The sequence below is a fragment of the Gopherus flavomarginatus genome, chromosome 5 (assembly GCF_025201925.1).
Source record: "Gopherus flavomarginatus isolate rGopFla2 chromosome 5, rGopFla2.mat.asm, whole genome shotgun sequence".
Taxonomy (NCBI): Eukaryota; Metazoa; Chordata; order Testudines; family Testudinidae; genus Gopherus; species Gopherus flavomarginatus.
In genome coordinates this window covers 15,016,301-15,034,676 of record NC_066621.1, presented here as the reverse complement: position 1 = coordinate 15,034,676, position 18,376 = coordinate 15,016,301, and the positions used below count along the sequence as shown (strand labels likewise).

Below are 18,376 nucleotides of genomic sequence, written 5' to 3'. Positions count from 1 at the left end.
CGCCACAAGTGTCTTAAAAAACTTTAATCATTCCCACGATCTGTGGGACAGCTCAGAGGAGATGGACAGACAGGCAGACGAGAGTTCAGGTCTACATTTTGCTTTTAATTTAATTTAATGAATTTCTCTGGACCACATTCTGGGAGTGGGGTGAGAAAAGTGTACACATCTTGGGAAAGGTAGGGAGCCAGAGAAGAGACATGGCAAGATAGTGCAAGGGGCTGTAGAATCTCAAGATCACACATCTACAGAATGCTTTTCTCCTTTGACAGGTGCTTGAGAAGCTTTACATTGGAGCCAGGTTAACCTAGTGCCATTTTAATTTACATAACAATTCAGTGTTAATGAGACAATAAATAAGTATTTTTCCCCACCCTCAAGGGCCCCGGACAAGCAAAAATACACTTTTTTTTAAAAAAAAATTCAAAACCCCCCCCCCCCCCCTTCACGTTGGCTGCACGGACACCTGCCCATTGGTTTTTTTTGTTTGTTTTTTTTTTTAAGATCATGGTTTCTGAAGTCCCCAGATTCTAGGTCCACCTGGCTTTTTGCTGTTAGAGGCAGGCCTTGGCTGTAACTTTTAGAGGAGCTTCAAGGGATTTTGGCATCTAACTCCAACTGAGTGGAGTAGCTCCTCTAGCCAGAGGCCAATAGCTAACCTTACAGTCTGTCAGAGGATGCTCTTGCAGCCCAGTGGATTTAAAGCACCTGCAAGACAGGGTCCCACTGCAGAGAGCAGGGGGAGTTTGTTATTTGACTATGGCCCAAGCAAGATGCATCAGAACCCAAACAGCTAGAGGAGTTAAGGTTGGGGCTGTAGATCAGCCTGGAATACATGTTACACCCATGGTCACTGATGTGTCAAACCACTTCTGCCTGAAGTGTTGAGATGAGAAAACTGTAACTGTCCCAACATTACAAGATTAAAGCAAAGGGTGCATTATTCCAGTTCAGGCTTCCCAGAGTGGGGAAGGGATGGATGTTGGACCTCATACATGCCAGGAAATCCTAAGAGCCTAGATTTCAGTTACTAACAAGCCAAATGCCATCTTCTCAGGCCAGTGGCTGTTCTTATCTCATTGCCCTGCTAAGTCTGGATCCCTTTCCTGGCTGTATTGCTACCGCCCCATCCCTATCCTCTTGTGCAGCACACAGCAGAGTGCAAAAATTAAATAAAATCTGAAGCCATTCAGCTTTTTTATTCCTTAACTTGAGATGATTAAGTCTGTTTTGAGAAGTGAGGGAGTCCAGGAGAGAGCTGCAAAAGTGGTCTGCAGAGTTCTGCTAGAGACACTCTAGTTAACCCTTTCCTATACCACTCTGCACGAGGAGTTACTCCAGTTTCTTAGGTGGTCACAAGACCAGTCTTGCTACTTCTCCGGTATTTGGTCCGTCAAGAGTTCCCTGCAGATCAAGATGGGTACCCACTCTTGCACACATACCTCACCCCATTGCACTTCCTTTTCACTCTACATCCACCTTCTCATGCAACGTAGCGTGTTCTCACTAAACATGCCTCTACTCTGTCGTACCCTTTGTAAGCCACTTCGGCACTGTTAAAACCTTCTTTCCTGCCCTCCTCCTCCACATGCATCCCATGCCAGAAGAGTACAAAGATGTAAATAAGTACTTCCAATGTTACCACTGCATTTCCAGCCCTGCAAGGGGACAGCCAAGATGGGGAAGGCTCTCCCACCTCCAAGGCAGTGCAATTGTTCTGGCACTGGTGTCCTACAGCAGTCTCATCTGCAGAGACGTCAGTGGCATGTGCAACAGCTTGCAGGCTGGGGCTCCTCAGCTGAGCTTCATGCTGATGGCCATGGCCTGCTTGTAGACATCGGTGACATTCTCACAGTCTGCCAGAGAGAAGCAACTGTCCCTGAGGGGGCTTTGGCAGTGTGTCACAGTCCAGCGCCGGAGCCTGCGCCCTGGTTCCTCCTCTGTCTCCTCCAGCCAGAGGAGGTCGTCCACAGAGATGCAGCTGCGCATGCCCCCGCCTGCATCCGGCATCCTCTCAGGTAGGTCGAGCTGGTCGAAGGACTCTGTGGAAAGGATGCTGTCCTCGCTCACAGCGCTGGATGGGTGGGCTCGGGAGGCCAGAGGGTGTTTGGGCAAGGCCACCTCGCTAAAGGAACCAAAGCCTTTGATGGGGTTGCTGTCTGATTCCGTGTTGCTGGAGGAATATTTCCCATTGTGCTTCAGGATGCCCTTCCTCCTGGCAGGAAGGCCCTCAGGGCTCTGGCCTGGGGAGAGACTGCTAGCAAAGACACTGGCATCCAGGTCGGAGTCTAAAAGGTCCCTGGAGTCAGCATGCTCTGGGGAGGAGTAATACCCAGATTCTCGCTTTTGGGGCTTCTTCAATATTCCCTTCTTGGGCACCACCAGGGCTGCAGCACCAGCATCCATGGTGCAGGCAAGCCCCCTGGAAGAGAGGCCACGAATCAGGTCTGTGGTTTGTGCCACACAGTCGTCATTTGTGTCGCCAGTGGCCACCATGGGCAGAGGGGCAGGAGCTTGCGTTTTCTGCTCACAGGAGTTCCTTCTCTTCAAGATCCCTTTGGGCCTCTTCAGGATGGACTTGGAGGGGTTCTCTGTAGCCAGGGCCACCTCCTGCAGAGCCTGGGTGACGTCATTCTCCTTCTTGGACTTCTTGAGCGAGCGCTGCCTCTCCAGGGCGACGCCGGGGATGTGCTGCTTGAAGAAGTAGCGCACCTTGGAGCTGTTCTCGAAGAGGGGCCGCGAGGAACGCCGCAGCCACTCCGCCACCGTGGCCAATGGGGACTCTGTCTCCCGCAGCAACTCCTGCTCCCCGATAGGCACCTTGTAGCCCCAGTTCACCCACCAGTGGCTGGCAATGTCCTCAATGGTGGCTCTGCGCTCCGGGTTCACCATTAACATCCACCGGATCAATCCGCAGGCATCTAGGAGGCAGAACAAGATCTGTCAGAACCATAGGGTGGGACGTGTCCGACTAAGACACAGGGGAGGGAAGGAGAGGAGAGACTCCCCCCACCCAAAGGCTGTGTAATAAAGTTCTGCTTACCGGATAGCTTTGTGGGCTCTCTGTATTCCCCACTAGTGATCTGCTGGACAAGGGTCTTGTAGTCTTGTCCATCAAAAGGCATCGTCCCATGGACCAAGATATAGAGGAGCACCCCAAGGGACCAGCTGTCAACCTGGAAAACAAACAAATAGATCTTTGAGACAGGGCAGAATCCTGGCCAGATGTGCTCTGCCTCCACCCTTTACCCACCCCAGAGCTTCAGAGTTGGTTCTGACTGCCAGCATCTGAAGGGCCAAGACAGGGAGCCACTTTAGCAGGCCAGATTGTGACCCCATTGCAGTCAGTGTAGAGGAGCTGAATTAGACCATGAGCGAGCCCAGCAGTGACTTCATAGGCCACTTCCTATGTATTGTCTCTACTAATGCTCTGTCACTTCCTTTACTGCAGGCATGGGTGGAGTAGTCCCTGGCCAGGGCTCCCTCCCCAGCTCCCAAGCATGTGGTGCACTATGCCCCCTGCACGCCCCCCCTCCCCAAGCACAGGGCAGACAGTAGTGCCAGCAGCCCCAGTGCCTGAAGCCCCCCCATTCACAAGTGCTGGTCCCAAGCTCGAGTCCTGGTCTCAAGCCAGCTGCAGCGACCTTACCCCAGCCTGCTTCCCTGAAAAGGAGTGGGCTGCCTGGGCTTGGGCCAAGGGGGAAGGGCAAGCAGGAGGGGGCCACGCTGAGCTGTTGGGGGAGGCACAGCCTCCCTTAGCCTATGATACACACCACCCATGGCTGCAGGCTGTGCACGTGGCCACAGTGGCTCTCAGAGCTAAACTACATGTGAACTCTTATAAATTGCTTTTGCACTGCTGAGTTTAGGTATTTGCCTATCATGAAGGGTCTGATGGATCATACAGTCACTGATTGCCATTAATGAGGCCAGAATATCTAGTAGTTAGTGAGCACCATCCTGGGGGAGACATTGGCACTCTGGCTCTTCTGGCTATTGGGTTTTTAGGAGAAGTGACATTCCTGACTCCAAGCAGAGAGGAATGAGAAGGATCAGGGGTGTCCTGCACTAGCTAGTGGGACATTCCTCTGCCTCAATTATAGCAAGACACCTGCACTACTCCACAATGGGATGGGTGGGGAAGGGGGGTGAAAGCTTCCCTCCACTCCAGCACTTTTTAAGAGAGGAAAATGCAACTTACTTCTGGTCCTTTATAGGGCCTCCCATTCACAATTTCAGGGGATGCATAGAGAGGGCTGCCACAGTAGGTCTGCAGGAATTTGTCTTGCTGGTAGACATTAGATAGGCCAAAATCTGCTATCTAGAGAGGGGGAGAGAGATTAATTGTTATTGTTTGTGAAGCCAAGGTTAATGTTAGCAATTAGAAGGGGGGGAAAGATGTAGCTGTCCAACAGTGTTATGAAACTAAAGAGAAGACCCTACAAACTGCTAAAAAAAGGCCAGAGTAGCCTAGGTTGTATCCACTGCAGCTTCACCACTAGAATATTTTTCCCTCTCCCTTGGTCACGAAGTGAGATGCTGCATCGAGTTGATCTTCCACTTCAGAAGCTGGATCTGCAGCCCTGCCCTACTCAAAGCCATTTGTATCGGCAGGGCCTCTGATCTACTCAGACCCTACGCTGCACATAGGTTTCAATAGCACAGGGCAGCGTGAACCTGCCATTAGTACAAGACCAGGAGGGGTCACTGGGGAGTGACAGCAGTCACTCAATTAGGCTCAGAGGGGAGGCATGTTCGTACTTGTTGGAAGTAGTTCTTGGACTTCCCTGAAGACAAGTTTCATGCAGAAAAGCTTTCCTAATCTGTACCTGAGGCTTTGGTATGTCTGACAGCTTCAAGAGGCAGTTCAGTGATTTTGCTCTCCCTGTTGGCATGCCCCATGGTAGCTAAGTTGTACTATCAACAAATGCCTATCATCTTTATCAAGACTATGACCAATCCAGTGAACCAGAAGGTACAGTACATGCTTGCAGGTCTGCAATTGCAGAACGGCCTATTGTTAAGATAAACAGCCTACAGGGCTTTGTTTATTATTAACTGTACAAAGTCCCTGCTCTGTTTGTACCTGTCTCCCTTAGGAGAGAGCACTGACTCCCTGGGTGGTTGTGCAGCAGCAGTGCTAGAGCCATGCTACAGAGCCAGAGGCCAGAAATAAAAAGTGTTGCTTAAAGACAGTAGCAGGTGAAGCACTTGGTAGAGGTCATCTGATAGGAAGGAGGAAAAGCTGATTCTTACGAGAAGCTCAAGCCTAGCCCAGAAAGCTGGATTTTAAGCTTCTAGCAAATAAATTCAGACGGAAGCAAGCTTAGAAATTCCCTCTCTTTACTGGAAACTGGCATTTCCTCCTTTCTAAGCTATGAAGTGGTTTCCCTCGAGTGCCAAGCTGGCTAGGTGTGTCACTGTCTGGACTCTAGTTTCTATATTGCTTGTTTACCAGCCATGAGATAAGCAACAACGATTTTGGTAGCTTGGAAAGTTTCTGGGAATCATCTGCCATTATCAAGCCCTGCTGCTGATCTTAGTCAAACCCTGATTAAAAGGTCAGGCAGCAGTTGTACTGCCAGCACTGCAGGTCCTTTGAATGGCAAGGACATGACATGGGCACTCTGCTGCTATGGAGCAATCTAAGCCTTGGAGTACTTTGGCAGGATCTCCCCCCACTCCCTATCATGGATTTGCTGGTAGCCAATAATCCTCCATTGCTGACCAAACTGACCAGCCACACTCCACTTCAGAACATCCTCCTACACTGCATGGTCAGAGGAAGCAGTGAGCAGTTTAGGGGATAGCTCCCATAGCTGTAGAAGTAGAAGGCTATTGTGGTGAACCAATAGTCTCAAATCTTATTTGAATGCAGTGTTACCAAGAACCAGGCATGTATGACTGATCCCATGAATACTCAAAAATGGCCAGAGCCCTCCCCCAAATGCATGGAAGGTTAGCATACTGAGGACGATTATGAGAAACATTCTGTCTTCCCAGTGTCTAAGTGGCCATGGTAACATGCAGTGCCCAATCCATTAAGGAATGAAGCCATGCTCTGTGCAAGAATCCTTGGTCTAGTTCATAAATTTGCTGCAATCCAGGAGAATTAGTGAGTTTTACACAGACTGTTTTTGTTTAAAAATGCAACTGGGTTTTGTCAGCCTCACTCACCTGAACATTTCCCTTTCCATCAAGCAGGATGTTTTCCAGCTTCAGGTCTCGATGAACAATTCCATTCTAGAGGGGGTGGAAGAGAAAGTGGAGTTGGTGTTTGGCTTGAGGAGGGGAGAGAGTTAATCACAGCAGGGATGTTACTGCAGTTCACAGACAGCCTATATTCGAGATATGCTGGCAGCAGGTGGACAGGTTGTGTTTATATCCAAGCTTGTGAAAAGCTCAAACAAGATACGAATTCCCAGTAATTGAGAGGAGATTAAGTATAAGCTGCTTCCCATAATAGGGTGCCAAAAGGAAAGTGCTGTGACTTCACATCAGAGGTGCTTTTTTGCATTAGGCTGTGAACTATTATTCTTCCGGGTGATGGGTGCCACCACCACCACCACCACCACCGGGCCAGGAATGGGTAGAGATGTGTGCTGGGCCTTTCAGCACTTCCATTTGCTTGGAAGTAACCCATCTAGACTAGCTGTACAGATATTTCCCATTGATTCCACCCACGCCCTGGTGCTTGGATATGCACCTGTATAGTTTACGAGCAACTGCCAAGGCTGTAAGAATTACTGAGCACCCACAACCCACATTGAAATAAATTGTTCCAGGACATCTCTGAAGAGGACCACGATCTGAGTGCAGAACTTGCAGAATCTTGGCAGCTACATATTGCAGCTGATAAACTGCCCAGCTCAAGTGGCCCAATTGTCCAGTGACTTGTTCTTAAGCCAGTGTGAAATTTGTACCGGGGACCAGTCCCTCTGGAACTTGTTTGCCCACGGTCGTACATAAGCAAGAACCTGAAACTCCAGGTCTTCTGGGCATGAGGAGGTACAAGCACTGGGATGGTTCAGACAAGTTCTTTTACCAGGTGTCCCTGCATGCTATTTCCCCACGTGGGCTTGATGCAGAAGTTACACTATGAAAAGTGAAACCTGAACAGGGCTATTTTAGTTTTTACTTTAAAACTTGTGTGACAGCTCTGGGTGTTTCCCTTACACTGGGGCTGGGCTGGAATGAATACACGGTGACTGACTTAGCTAGAAAGGCACGGCACTTTAGCATTAAGACATGCCAGAGCTAGGCACCCTTGTCTCCCCAAGGGAAGCTTGCAATTCCCTTCTAAACACAGGAGGTAGGCACCAGCACAGGACTCACCCTGCATGCTCCCTGTCTGGAGCGTGCACGGAGTCAAGGATTAGATGAACAGGTCTTTTTGGGGGTGGGTGGGGGCAGAAAGATGCTGGGTTGGACCCAGCTAGAGCACAAGGTGAAGTGCGGGAGAGTGAGCTTGTCAGCCAGCCAGGTGATATTCTTTAGCAAGTTGCACTCCTGCGGGTGGGTAGTTTTATCTAATCTGACTAACGTACCCCTTCAGTCTATGCTGCTGTATCATCATATCAGCTTCAATCCCACCAGGCAGTGCCTGAGAGGTGCATAGGAGTAAGACTAACATTCATGGGTAAGGGTCTGGTTGGAGACTATGGCTGTGGACAAGTATCACCTTTTGCACCAATTTGGTCATGGAGAGGCCCCCTGCCCTCCTGGTGCCCAGATTGGGAGATGCTCACTTACCTTGTGACAGTAGTAGACTGCAGACACTACCTGCCTGAAGAAGTGTCGTGCCTCCTGCTCAGTCAGCCTCTGCCGTTCATTGATGTAGTCATACAGATCTCCCTTGCTGGCATACTCCATCACAATGACGATCTTGCTATTGTTTTCAAACACTAGATGGGACAAAAAGGGGAAAGTTGGGTCAGGAAATGCCACAGAGCATTCAAATATGTTCAGGAGTTCCAGTGCCTTCAAACATGGAGGAGTCCTGTTGGCATCTGCTTTCAGCTGGCATCCTGGTCCCTGCCTTCTAGTCCAATTTAAAAAAAAAAAAAAAAAAGAAAAAGAATTACCCACCCCATTTCTGCAGTCTCTGGTTTGAGCCCAAAAGGTAACATCTAGACTCCACTGCTTTAGCATACGTGCTTGTTCTATTGCTGGGGGGTATAACCAGACTTCTGCTGAGCAGACTGGGGCTGTACACGACACACTAGGTAGCTGCTATATTGATCTACTACCACAGGCCACATGAGACAAAGGATTCCAAGCTGACAAAGGTGGCCAGTGGTCCTTAATAGCCCTGATGACAAGGAAAACAACTGCAATGGTTCCAGATTGGGTGTAGCCCACTATACCCTCAGAATCAATTACACAAAGCCAGATTTAGCCAAGAAATGCACGATTTCCCTCAGCTATTTTTAGAAGTGATATTTTTGGATTCTGATAATGGAGGCCAGGATCAGAATGACTCAGTCAATACAAACATTCAGCGTACGTTATGCTACCAGTACTCTTGCTGTGTTTAGAGGAGAAACCTTGAGATACTGCATGCATCATTTCTGAAAGCGTGATACAGACTTTATCACCTAGTTTTATACCACGCATGATAAAGCTATAAAAATTCCACAAAGCCAGCTGACAGATATTAAATACAAGTTTCAAGGACTCAAGGAAGTAAAAGGTATTCAGATGATACTAGACCAGTCTGACTGGAGACTTGCTCTGGGTGGCTTTAACTGCAACTAGAATTTGAGAGCAAATTTTCACCCAAGTTCAGTGGTCGTTAAGAATGGTGCCTTTACAGCACTGAAGACCAAAGCCCTCGGTCCATAAGACAGCCTGGGCAGCAGCACAAGCTTCCTAGTGGCCAGTTAGGACTTGGATGGGGAAAGGAGAACTCTAGTAGTGAGGGTAGCTTGGTCTTCATACTAGAATGACTACTGCAGTGCTTTGCAATGCTGGCACTGGGCCAGTGAGAACTGGAGCTGGTGGTACATTTCATGTAGATCACTAGACAGCTGTCAGGTAGCTGCTGGTCAGAAGTGGTAACTGGCTGAGCTGGAATTCAAATGCAGGACCTGGAGAGGAAAGGTTCCATATCCTCCAGGCTAGCCAGTCCATGCTTCTGCTGAAAGCAGCATTCGTTTGTGGGGCAGGCAGACTAAAAAAGGCTTCTGAAGCTCTCCAGCCTTTGTTCTCTGCATTGTTCAGAATGTAGGGGAAGAGAAGAGGCTATTTTTAGAGCAGATATTCCCCTCCTACCACCTGATTGCCTCATTTTGTACACAAAACAAGGATGAAATCCAAGAGCTGATCAGCAGAAGCCTGAGATCCTAACTGCAGGCTGTTCTGGAGGCTGCTGAGTCACCTGCTTGTGCCCCATGCATGAGCAATAAGCGAGTAGCTTCTGCCTGCTTGTTTTGCAATATTTTCCCAGTTTTTAGATGGGAAATGGAGAGTCCTTGTGAGGGACACCCAGAATAATCTACATGGAGAGCTGCTTGCTTAAATTTTAGGTTTGCCTAGTTCCCTTCCCCCACCCCACCCCAGAAGGAATTCTATAATCTAATGCCTGGTTACCAGTAACCTTCAAAGCCCCTCTCAACTCCCCACCACAGCTAGCTTTCACAGGCAATTTAAGTCTGCATCAGAGACAGCCAAGTTGCAGCACCCCTCAGTGTGATGTAACATGATGCAGTTACCAACTGGATACAGGATTTTGCATCCATATAGGATGTTGTATTGGGCAGATGAATTCCAGGGGTAGCATTTAGGGCTGCAGCTGCACTCATCCCAGAGTCTACCTCTCCCAAGTTTTCAGGTTGTTCAGAGCAGCTCAGTGACAGACGCCAGTTTCATGGTGCAGAGGGGCATCATTGCATGTTAAGGCCCAGGGAAGATCTTTTCAATACATATTGCACTTGGCAGGATGCAGACACAGCAAAAGTAAGTCTGACCACATGCTGTTAACCAGCTCTGCAGATTCACTAGGAACATGTCAACTGCACTAAGTACAGCAAGAGGTGAAAGGCTAGTTGGCAGTGAGACACAAAGCATAAATTAGATGCTTAAAAGGAAGGTTACTTCCTTGCATGGACCAGTTTAAGTTATGGATTGAGTGAAATCCTCGCTTGTCCCCCCATCTATCCACATTAGCCAAGCCTACCTTCATGGATACCAATGATGTGGGGGTGGTTGAGGGATGACATTATCTCAATCTCTCTCCGGATGTGGACAAGATCCTGCTCATCCTTAATTTTGTCTTTCCGGATTGACTTGATCGCAACCTGTCAACGAGAACAGAAATAAAGGAAGCATTAAAGCTGGAGCCTGCAGGGTTCCTGCAGAGTGTTTCTCATTGAAATGAGAGATAGGAGACTCACCAGTTACTAGGTGCATGGGATTGGAGTAACCAGACTAGTACAATGGCAGATGAAACCTTAGCTCATGTATCTATTTGCATGGGGGTAGCCTCTAGAGACAGAAGTTGGAAGCTTATTGTCCTAGACATTGTATACAGAACATGAGAGCCCCTGCCCTGAAAAGTTTGCTGTCTAAAATAGACAAAGGAAGTGGTGTCCCCATTTTAGAGATGGGGAATGGAAGCAGAGATTTGAGTGACTTGCCCAGGGTCACACAAGGAGTCTGTGGCAGGGCAAGGAATTGAACCCAAGAGTCCTCGCCCAGTGCTTTAACAGGACCATCCTTCACACTGACAGCCTTACTGAGGAGAGAGTTCAATGGTTTAAGCTCTGTCTTGGCAAGTTCTTTTGTTGGGTGCTTGTTACAAATGGAAACCTCTTTGGACCCCATGCCTCAAAGCTCTATGCGAGTGATCTGGGTTAGCGCTACCCTTCATACAATCCAGTTAGAACTGCTCTAGATGTCTAGTTCACTGTAGAATGATTTGGGGGAGGAAAAACGCCCTTGTCTCCCTGGAAAGCTGTTCCTTTCTCTACTTCCCACTAGCCACAAATCCAAGAGTGCTGCGAGGTCTGCCACCCCCACCAGAAAGCATGAACCCTGCTTCCCTGCAAGGTAGCAAGGGGCTGATCTGTTAGTTACATTACATGAACAGTGTCTGACCCCAGAGCTGCCCAGCACATTACAGCCAGCGAATGGAATGTGACCTGTACACATGACTTGTAAGATAAACATCATCTTGGTTTGGTGCAGATGGAAAACAGGTTTCTTTGTTTATCCAGAAATGTTTGTTTCAGAGGAACAGATAGCTTGGATTTGATGAGAGAAAGTTTGGCACTCAAGGAGTCATCAGCAAGTTCCTGCTAATGTTCCCCACATGACAGAGGCACAAGCAGTAAACATGGGACTTCCCTGAAACGGGACCAGTTGGCTGGCACGCTGAAAATACAAACTGCCAGCAGCAGCCAGAGTTTGCTCAGATTTCTTCATTATGAATGCTCCTCTATGAGGAAAGAGAAAGAGGGGAGGAGAAAGAAAAGTAAGTGCTGGAGAATGGATGCCTCCTAATCCTCTTTCAAAGGGGCTGGAGAGAAACAATATACTCCTTGGGTTGAATTTACAACTGAATCCAGCAGAACCTCTTTTCTTCTATCAGACAAGAATGCGGAACAGTGTTAATCCTGTAAAAGGATCCTAGATGATGCAAAGTGCCAGGTCTCCCAGCAACAAGGAAGGGAGGGGGCAGCTTTGCCTTGCACCCCAGGGTCAGTGCAGGGCTAGAGTTCTCTTTAATGAAGAAGGCAATCTTCCTACAGGTGATCTGCTGCCATTACTGAACTACAGAAGCTTGCCCTAATGCCTCCCTGGCATTCTTCCTCCGCCCCAGCCTGCCAGAGTAGTGTCCCACTGCCTAGACTCTTCCCAAGTCAGGTTTGACCTGGCTCCTTCCCTTGAACATGCTGCAGATTGGGAGGTTATAGTAATGAGGTGCATGCATTCCAGCTAGCTGCTCCTCACGCATACTGGGGTCACAAGAGATGTACCACACACTTTGCATCACTGCTATTCCTGTTATGTCACCATCTCTTTCCCCTGCAAAGCGTGATCTGGTGCTGTCAGAGTGACATCTCCCAAAATTGGCTTAGCTCAGCTGTCAGTTTGTCACATCACTAATAATGAATCATTGACAGCTAGAGCAGCAAGCATTAGATTGCCCCATCAGTCCCTTTGTGCAAGGGATCATTTAGACAGGTGTACAGGAGAGGTCAGATTCTCTCACACCCTGAAGCATCTCCCTGCTCTACACTGGACTAGGTAAGTGGGGCCAAGCACTGGCACATGGGGTCAGCAGCAGGTCAGAGATTGACACTTAATATTCTCCTCTTGCATGTGGAAGTCATGTGCTGGCCCAGTTAGAGGGTTTAAACCCAAGCATTATAAGCCATAACAAACTCTGGCCTGGGAGGATGTGAAAACCCAAATCCAAGAGTTGTTATCCAACAATACAGAAGGCATCTACTCAAGAGTGACATGAGCATTGGACACCCATTCAGTGGCCTCTCAGCTACATTCATGGGTTAAAGATTAACCCTTTCTGTCTCACCGTTCCACTATCTGGGTGTGCATAACTGCTTGAAAGCCTTTATGCAACAAGCTAGCTTGCCTGCCCCCCAGATCCCAAAGTCCCTATTATGAGTCACTTGCTGGACATTCACCCCCCAGAGCCATGTGGCTGGAATGCCTGGCTTGATGATCTCTGGGACACAGAGCCACCTGCTGCATCAGCAGCTTTTGCGCTTGCTGACTGAAGAGCGACTACATTGCACGCGTCTTTGGTCTCAAAGTAAGAGTATTATTGCCCAGCAGACAGATGAATGGCTCCAACCAAACCTCTGAAAATGAAGGAATCTTAAGGCTTCTGATGCAGTTGGGCATACGCACTTGCCTATGTCCCATCCCCATTAAGGAAGCCAATATTCCCACAGCATCAAGCACTAGCCCATCAGGCTTACAGTAAACAGCTAGCAGCAATTGTCTCTTTCCCAGCCCGACCCCGCCAACCCGCATGCTGCTCACCTCCCAACTTTGGTTTGGATAGGCTAGTGCTATGGCATCCAGCTAAGTGCCTTAAGAGTTCTTCCCAGCAAGGAGAAGCCACAGTCTGTGCTCAAGTCTCGTGTATGTAGTTGCCTATTATTGTACAAGACGGTTTGTCTAGTTGTTGGGCTCCAGCATTAGCTTTCAAGACTAGCTTAGTGCTGCCTTGAAGCCATGCTATTCAGCTTCTCTTATTCCTGCCCCACCTCCTCAAGTACAGCATGGGCAACACCAGTGCCAACTCCCAGCTTTAAGCTGAAGCAACCTCTATTGGCAGTCAAGTAGTTCACACTCCATAGCCTGTTCATGCCCCACTCTGGTGGGGCTGTTAAGGAGGTAGACACACACATGTGTCACTAAGGGCTGGCCATGGACACTAGACAGCCAGCTCTGTTCGCTTCAAGCTTCAGGCCACCTAAATAACAGAGCATGCATGTCTAGAACATCCTGTGGGGCACATGAGAGCCTCCAAATCTGTTGTGCACTTCACATTACCAGGCCCTCTGCTGGCCATCACCACTTGGTGATCTGAAAGCAAGTTCTGAATCAGGAGGGTTTAATTATGCTTCAGGGGGAGGGGGGAGAAGAGTATTTCAAAGAGGTGACAAACGGTACATTACTAAGCCACAAGCCCATCAAGTGCTTTTAAAGCTGTTCCAGGTTGTGAGCACAATATCATATTCCTGGTGAATTATGGATTCCATCCCATTATGGAGAAGTCCAGTGTTGTTTTGTTACTAAAGATCAAAAGGGAAGTTTTAGCTATTTTTAAAAACTGTTCCAGGTGCCCCTTTCCCCTCCACATATCTGTCAGACATTGCAGGCAAGTACAGTAGAAACTCAAGCCTCTTGTTTGGCTTGGCTGAAACCCAAGCACTAAAAGCCTGTCTCTCCCCCAGCCTGTGGGCAGGTGCTGCAGAGCAAACAGGTGCAGAAGGCAGGCTCACTGCTCAGCCCCTAAGCTGCATTTCTATTGGGAGTTTCATATCAAAACAAGGGCAAGAGCCAGCCACACTCAGCATCCCAGTTACTTCGGAAGGGAAGCTTCCAAGTGGTCAGGAAAGACATTCTTAGTGAACAAAAAACCACACACACACACACACACACACAAACACACTAACTTCTTCTTACATCTTAACAGCAGGGCATGAGAACCCTGCAGGTGAAGAAATATTTATAGCAGAAAATTAACATTTCACACAAAAACGTTACCATTTCCATGCAGTCTACAAACCCTCAACTGAAATCCACACACCAGCTCCACGGTTAAACAAGACTGCAAGTTCGGCTTTGATTGGTCTGAGTCTAAGCAGGAGGACTAGAGATAAGAGAAGGAATGGGCTAGCCAATAGTGTGGGGGGGAGGGGAGAGTTGACTAGTTAGTTAAACCAACAGAGGCAGCTTCTGCTTAGCCAGAGGTGAGAGAGAGTGTAAGTACTGAAATACACCATAGGCCTGTGACTCTTGCCAATACAGTTAGCATCGCTCACAGTCCTTGACATGAAGTTATATGCTCGTACACCTTATTTAGGAAGCAGAAGCCACTAAAAATGAACAAATATTAACTCTCTTTACTGCCAAGTGGGGTTAGGAAGAGAACACAAGAGGGCTTTGTGACACGGGCACTTGCTTCTAGGTGAATAGTTTCACATATGAACTCGTTAAGTCACCTACACCTAGGGATGGCTTGGTGGCCTGCATATGCTATTTCTACGATGGCAGCACTAGAAGGCCATTATTATGCTAGGCACTATACAAACATAAGCTCTTTGGGACAAGAGTTCAATTCCAAAGTATTAGATTAGACAAGCCCAATGACACCTGCTTTTGGGTACTCTGGGAGAAGTCCAGTGGTGTGTGGGCTACAGAGGTTGAGCCAACCCTTCTTCTCCAGCTCCCAACTAAAGGGCTCCTTCCAGGTCAAGATGTGGGAGACTGCACTGTCACAGTCCTGGTTATGCAGGAGATTCGGAGACTCCAGAGCCATCAGACAGGCCATTTCTTTTGCCAGCATTACACCTACTTAAGTCAGTCAAGAACTACTTCATGTTACGCAAGGAAAGGAAAACCATACATTTAGAATTCTAGCAAGTCAGAGCACAATTGTTTCTCTTTACGTGCCATTCTGGCACATTAATAATTGAATCTCACACCCACCCACGCCTTCTCCTTGGGACTTGAACATAGATGCTTTGCCAGGCCAGTTGAGTTATTGAAGTTAATGTCTTGATGTTTACCCACATAAGACGAGATCATGTGGGTTTGTGTGTATGAATCTGTCTTCCATGGATCACCTCTCGCACCTTAGTGACTCCAAGCAAGGAGCAAGTGTCTAAGTTTGCCTTTTAGACTTTTGGAGAGGCTCCTTGGGGGTTAGGTCCACTCAGTATTTGTAGCTGATCCATTTTGTGTTAGTATTTCCCTCCCCAAAAAATCCCTCAAGATAGAATGTTGGCCTCCAACCACAGGGAAATTTACAACACATTATCCCATTTTAGACAGACAAATTGCAGTATTGGTCTATATTGCTTCACCACCAAAAAGTCCAGTGTGTGTGTTTTCACTCACAGTTTCTGGATAGGCTCACAACTTAAAAACTTGTAGTTGGTTCGAGAGCAGCAGAAACACCATAAAGTTGAACTAACCTTTCAGTGAAAGCAGACACACTTGGAATCAGGGTTGAGGAGACAATTTAGAGGTGTATAGAGTTCATTACATGCTGCACCACTTAGATTTTATATGTTTCATAGTCAACCGAAACTCGGGGGGGGGGGAACTTGAGTGTGATGTTTGTTCTCTACTATTGGATGTGTACAAACCTCTTTTCAGGAGCAAGTCTTTGATTGTCAAGTGTGCAAGAGGAAGCTGTGATCTCCTCTACAACCCCTACCCCACCCCCAAGAGCCACTCAATAGTGCTCTAAGGTGTAGTAACATAATGCAACTGCTGGACCAAGTTCTCTGAACCACAGATCTTGCTGGACCTACACACATTACACCTCTCAGAAAGGGTTTCTAGAGGGATGCATGCCCTCACGCAAGTCATCTGTTGGCAGCCTAACCATTTAGATGCCTGCGATGAGCACCAAGCAGTTTTACTGCATGCAGTATCTAAAGCTTTAGTGTAAAGCCAGAATCTGCCCCTTTCGCCTCCTGCACAGTTCCAATTACTTCAGTCAAGTTACTCCTGCTTTATACCAGGATAGGCAAGATTAGAGTCAGGCAGGCCCTTATGAGAGAGGAGAGAGCTTAGAATCCCTGCTGATTTGACAATAGGCTCCCCTAAACCCTAGCCAAAGAGAGGTGCCTTTCTGCATTTCAAATTAGCACAGGCCATGAAGGCAGACCAGTGGCAGGCAATTCATGTCAGATCAATTACAGCCACTACAGTAAATACAGCAGCAGAGTACTGGCTGGCTTGTCCTTCCCTTTCAAGAGGAAATAAATTCCCTGGCAGAAGCGTTCTTTATTGCACAACACAGCCTCTCACTTCACAAACAACAAGGTGCTGTTAATTTTATAATCCCAACACACCGAGAGGGCCCCCGTCACAGAAACGTTTAAAAGGGACTTTCTGTGACCATCTCACTTACTCCACCTATAGAGCCACTAGCAAAACATCTAGACTTGTACTGGTGCAGAAGTCAAGATCACACCATGAAGCAGAGCCTGATCATTTTACTGTCTCCCATCAACGAGAGTTACTCACCCTGGGCAAGTAGATTTTGCAAAGCTACTCGACTAGGTCTTGTCTAGACAAGTGGCAGAGCCAGCAACCTCATTTAATTTGTTCCAAATAAGATTTACTTTGCAGTTCTTTTTTGCCTTACTTTTATTACCACAGCCACCTCCACCACGATCTAAGGTTTCATTACAGCAACCCTTCCCCTTCACCCCCATCCCTTGAATTACATTCTGGTAATTAGTCACGTACTATGCACCCAGCAACCGGTTATCCCGCCCCATTACTAGTGTAGCCTTGAACCTGAAGGCCTGGAGGCAGTTTGGCTCAGCCCACGCCTCGCTCTGCCCTGCGCACAGCGCAGCACTGCGCACTAACGCGCAAACGGGACAAGACCAAAATCAGGGGCTTATTGCAGCCGCACGCGCAAGGGGAGCAGCAGCGGCACTGCAGCTGCATCCAGAGCAAGCCGCGCGCTCAAGGCGGGCAGTGCCCGTGCCCCGTGTAAACGCATCAAGCGTGAGGAAGTCGTTACACCAAACAGGCGCAAAGCACCAGTGTGAGAAGACCCTGAACGCTGGAGGGAAAGGCCGCTCTCCGGGCCAGGAACAGAGGGAAGGCTGGAGACCCGGGGGATGGCACCGTCCCTTTGGAGCAGCCCTGGGGGTCGCCCCTGCGGCGCAGCGGGCGGATGCAGGAAAGCAGGGCTGGGCTGCACGGGTGAAGCAGAGATGCCCCCGGCAGGGCAGGGCGCAGCGCCCGGCTCCACTTACCAGCTTGCCGGAGCGCTCCCTCGCCTTCTTCACCTTGCCGTAGGTGCCTTTGCCCAGCGTCTCCAGGAACTCGTAGCGGTGCCGGAGGTTGTGCTTGTGGTGGTGCCGCTTCACCGCCTGCTTCTTCATCAGCGGCTTGGGGGACTGGGTCCGCCCCTCGGCCAGCGAGGGGGCCAGCAGCGCCTCGGCCGGGGCGAGAGCCATGGCTGGGGCAGGGCGCAGCGCTCTCCAGCCCAGGTGAGCGGCGCAAAGCAGCGAGCCTCTGCCGGCAGCGGCGCCACGGGGCCAATAAATGCTACAAACCTGCCCGCTCCGGGCCCGCCCCCCGCCGCCTAGTGGCCGCCTCGGGGCACGTGACCGGCCCCGAAGGGCTCCCTGCTAAAGGTGTCAATTGTGAGCGAGGGAGAGGGAGAGAGATGGGGCGAGGCGCTGGCAGAAGGAGACAGGCCCTGGAGCAGACAGTGGTGCTGGAACTAGGGGTGCTGCTGCACTCCCTGGCTTGCTGTAGTAATAACATACACCACAGACAGGGGTTCCCTGGTTTTCCATCATCAGCACCCCCCGCGCACACAGTATAAACATTATTCCAGCACCCCTGGGAGGAGAGGCAGAAAGACAGACAGGTACTGGAGGAGAGACAGAAATATAGACAAGCAAAGGGAGAGGGAGACGTGCAGAAAGGTACTGGAGGAGAGACAGAAATGGGGAGGCAGACATACCGGAGGAGACTCAGAGAAACAAATAGATGGGCAGGAGGAGAGACTGGCAGAGGCACTCATGGCTTGTCTATAAGCAGAGTTGTGCTGGTTTAAATCAAGGTGTGGTGTTCAGCGGGTGCGAAAGGCTGTGTGGACATGCTTATTTCAGTTTGCAAAAGGCTTGTGTCGATT

At 49.0% G+C, this 18,376-nt stretch overlaps 1 protein-coding gene across 4 annotated transcripts; it reads right to left on the bottom strand.

Annotated features, from left to right (window-relative positions):
* Positions 1–502: 502 nt before the first annotated feature.
* Positions 503–17,732, bottom strand: NUAK2 (NUAK family kinase 2). Of its 4 annotated transcripts, none has more exons than XM_050955596.1 (7): positions 17,487–17,732; positions 10,178–10,298; positions 7,753–7,904; positions 6,178–6,243; positions 4,202–4,321; positions 3,044–3,176; positions 503–2,921 (listed from the first exon to the last, which is right to left on the bottom strand). In XM_050955596.1, exons 1-7 carry the CDS (start codon positions 17,688–17,690, stop codon positions 1,795–1,797), a joined length of 1,923 nt encoding a protein of 640 aa, XP_050811553.1. In that variant the 5' UTR covers positions 17,691–17,732; the 3' UTR covers positions 503–1,794. The 4 variants fall into 4 exon arrangements, with proteins under 4 accessions (XP_050811553.1, XP_050811554.1, XP_050811555.1 ...); XM_050955597.1 differs by lacking the exon at positions 17,487–17,732 and adding an exon at positions 16,741–16,808; XM_050955598.1 differs by lacking the exon at positions 17,487–17,732 and adding an exon at positions 15,678–15,745.
* Positions 17,733–18,376: the final 644 nt, after the last annotated feature.

What these genes read in the sequence shown, in the direction of transcription:
- NUAK2 (XM_050955596.1), bottom strand. Translation starts at nt 17,690, where the DNA reads ATGGCTCTCGCCCCGGCCGAGGCGCTGCTGGCCCCCTCGCTGGCCGAG. An exon ending in GGGAGCGCTCCGGCAAGCTG is followed by an intron (nt 10,299 to 17,486) that starts GTAAGTGGAGCC and finishes TCTCGTTGACAG; the next exon opens with GTTGCGATCAAGTCAATCCG. An exon ending in CAGTCTACTACTGTCACAAG is followed by an intron (nt 6,244 to 7,752) that starts GTAAGTGAGCAT and finishes CACCCCCTCTAG; the next exon opens with AATGGAATTGTTCATCGAGA.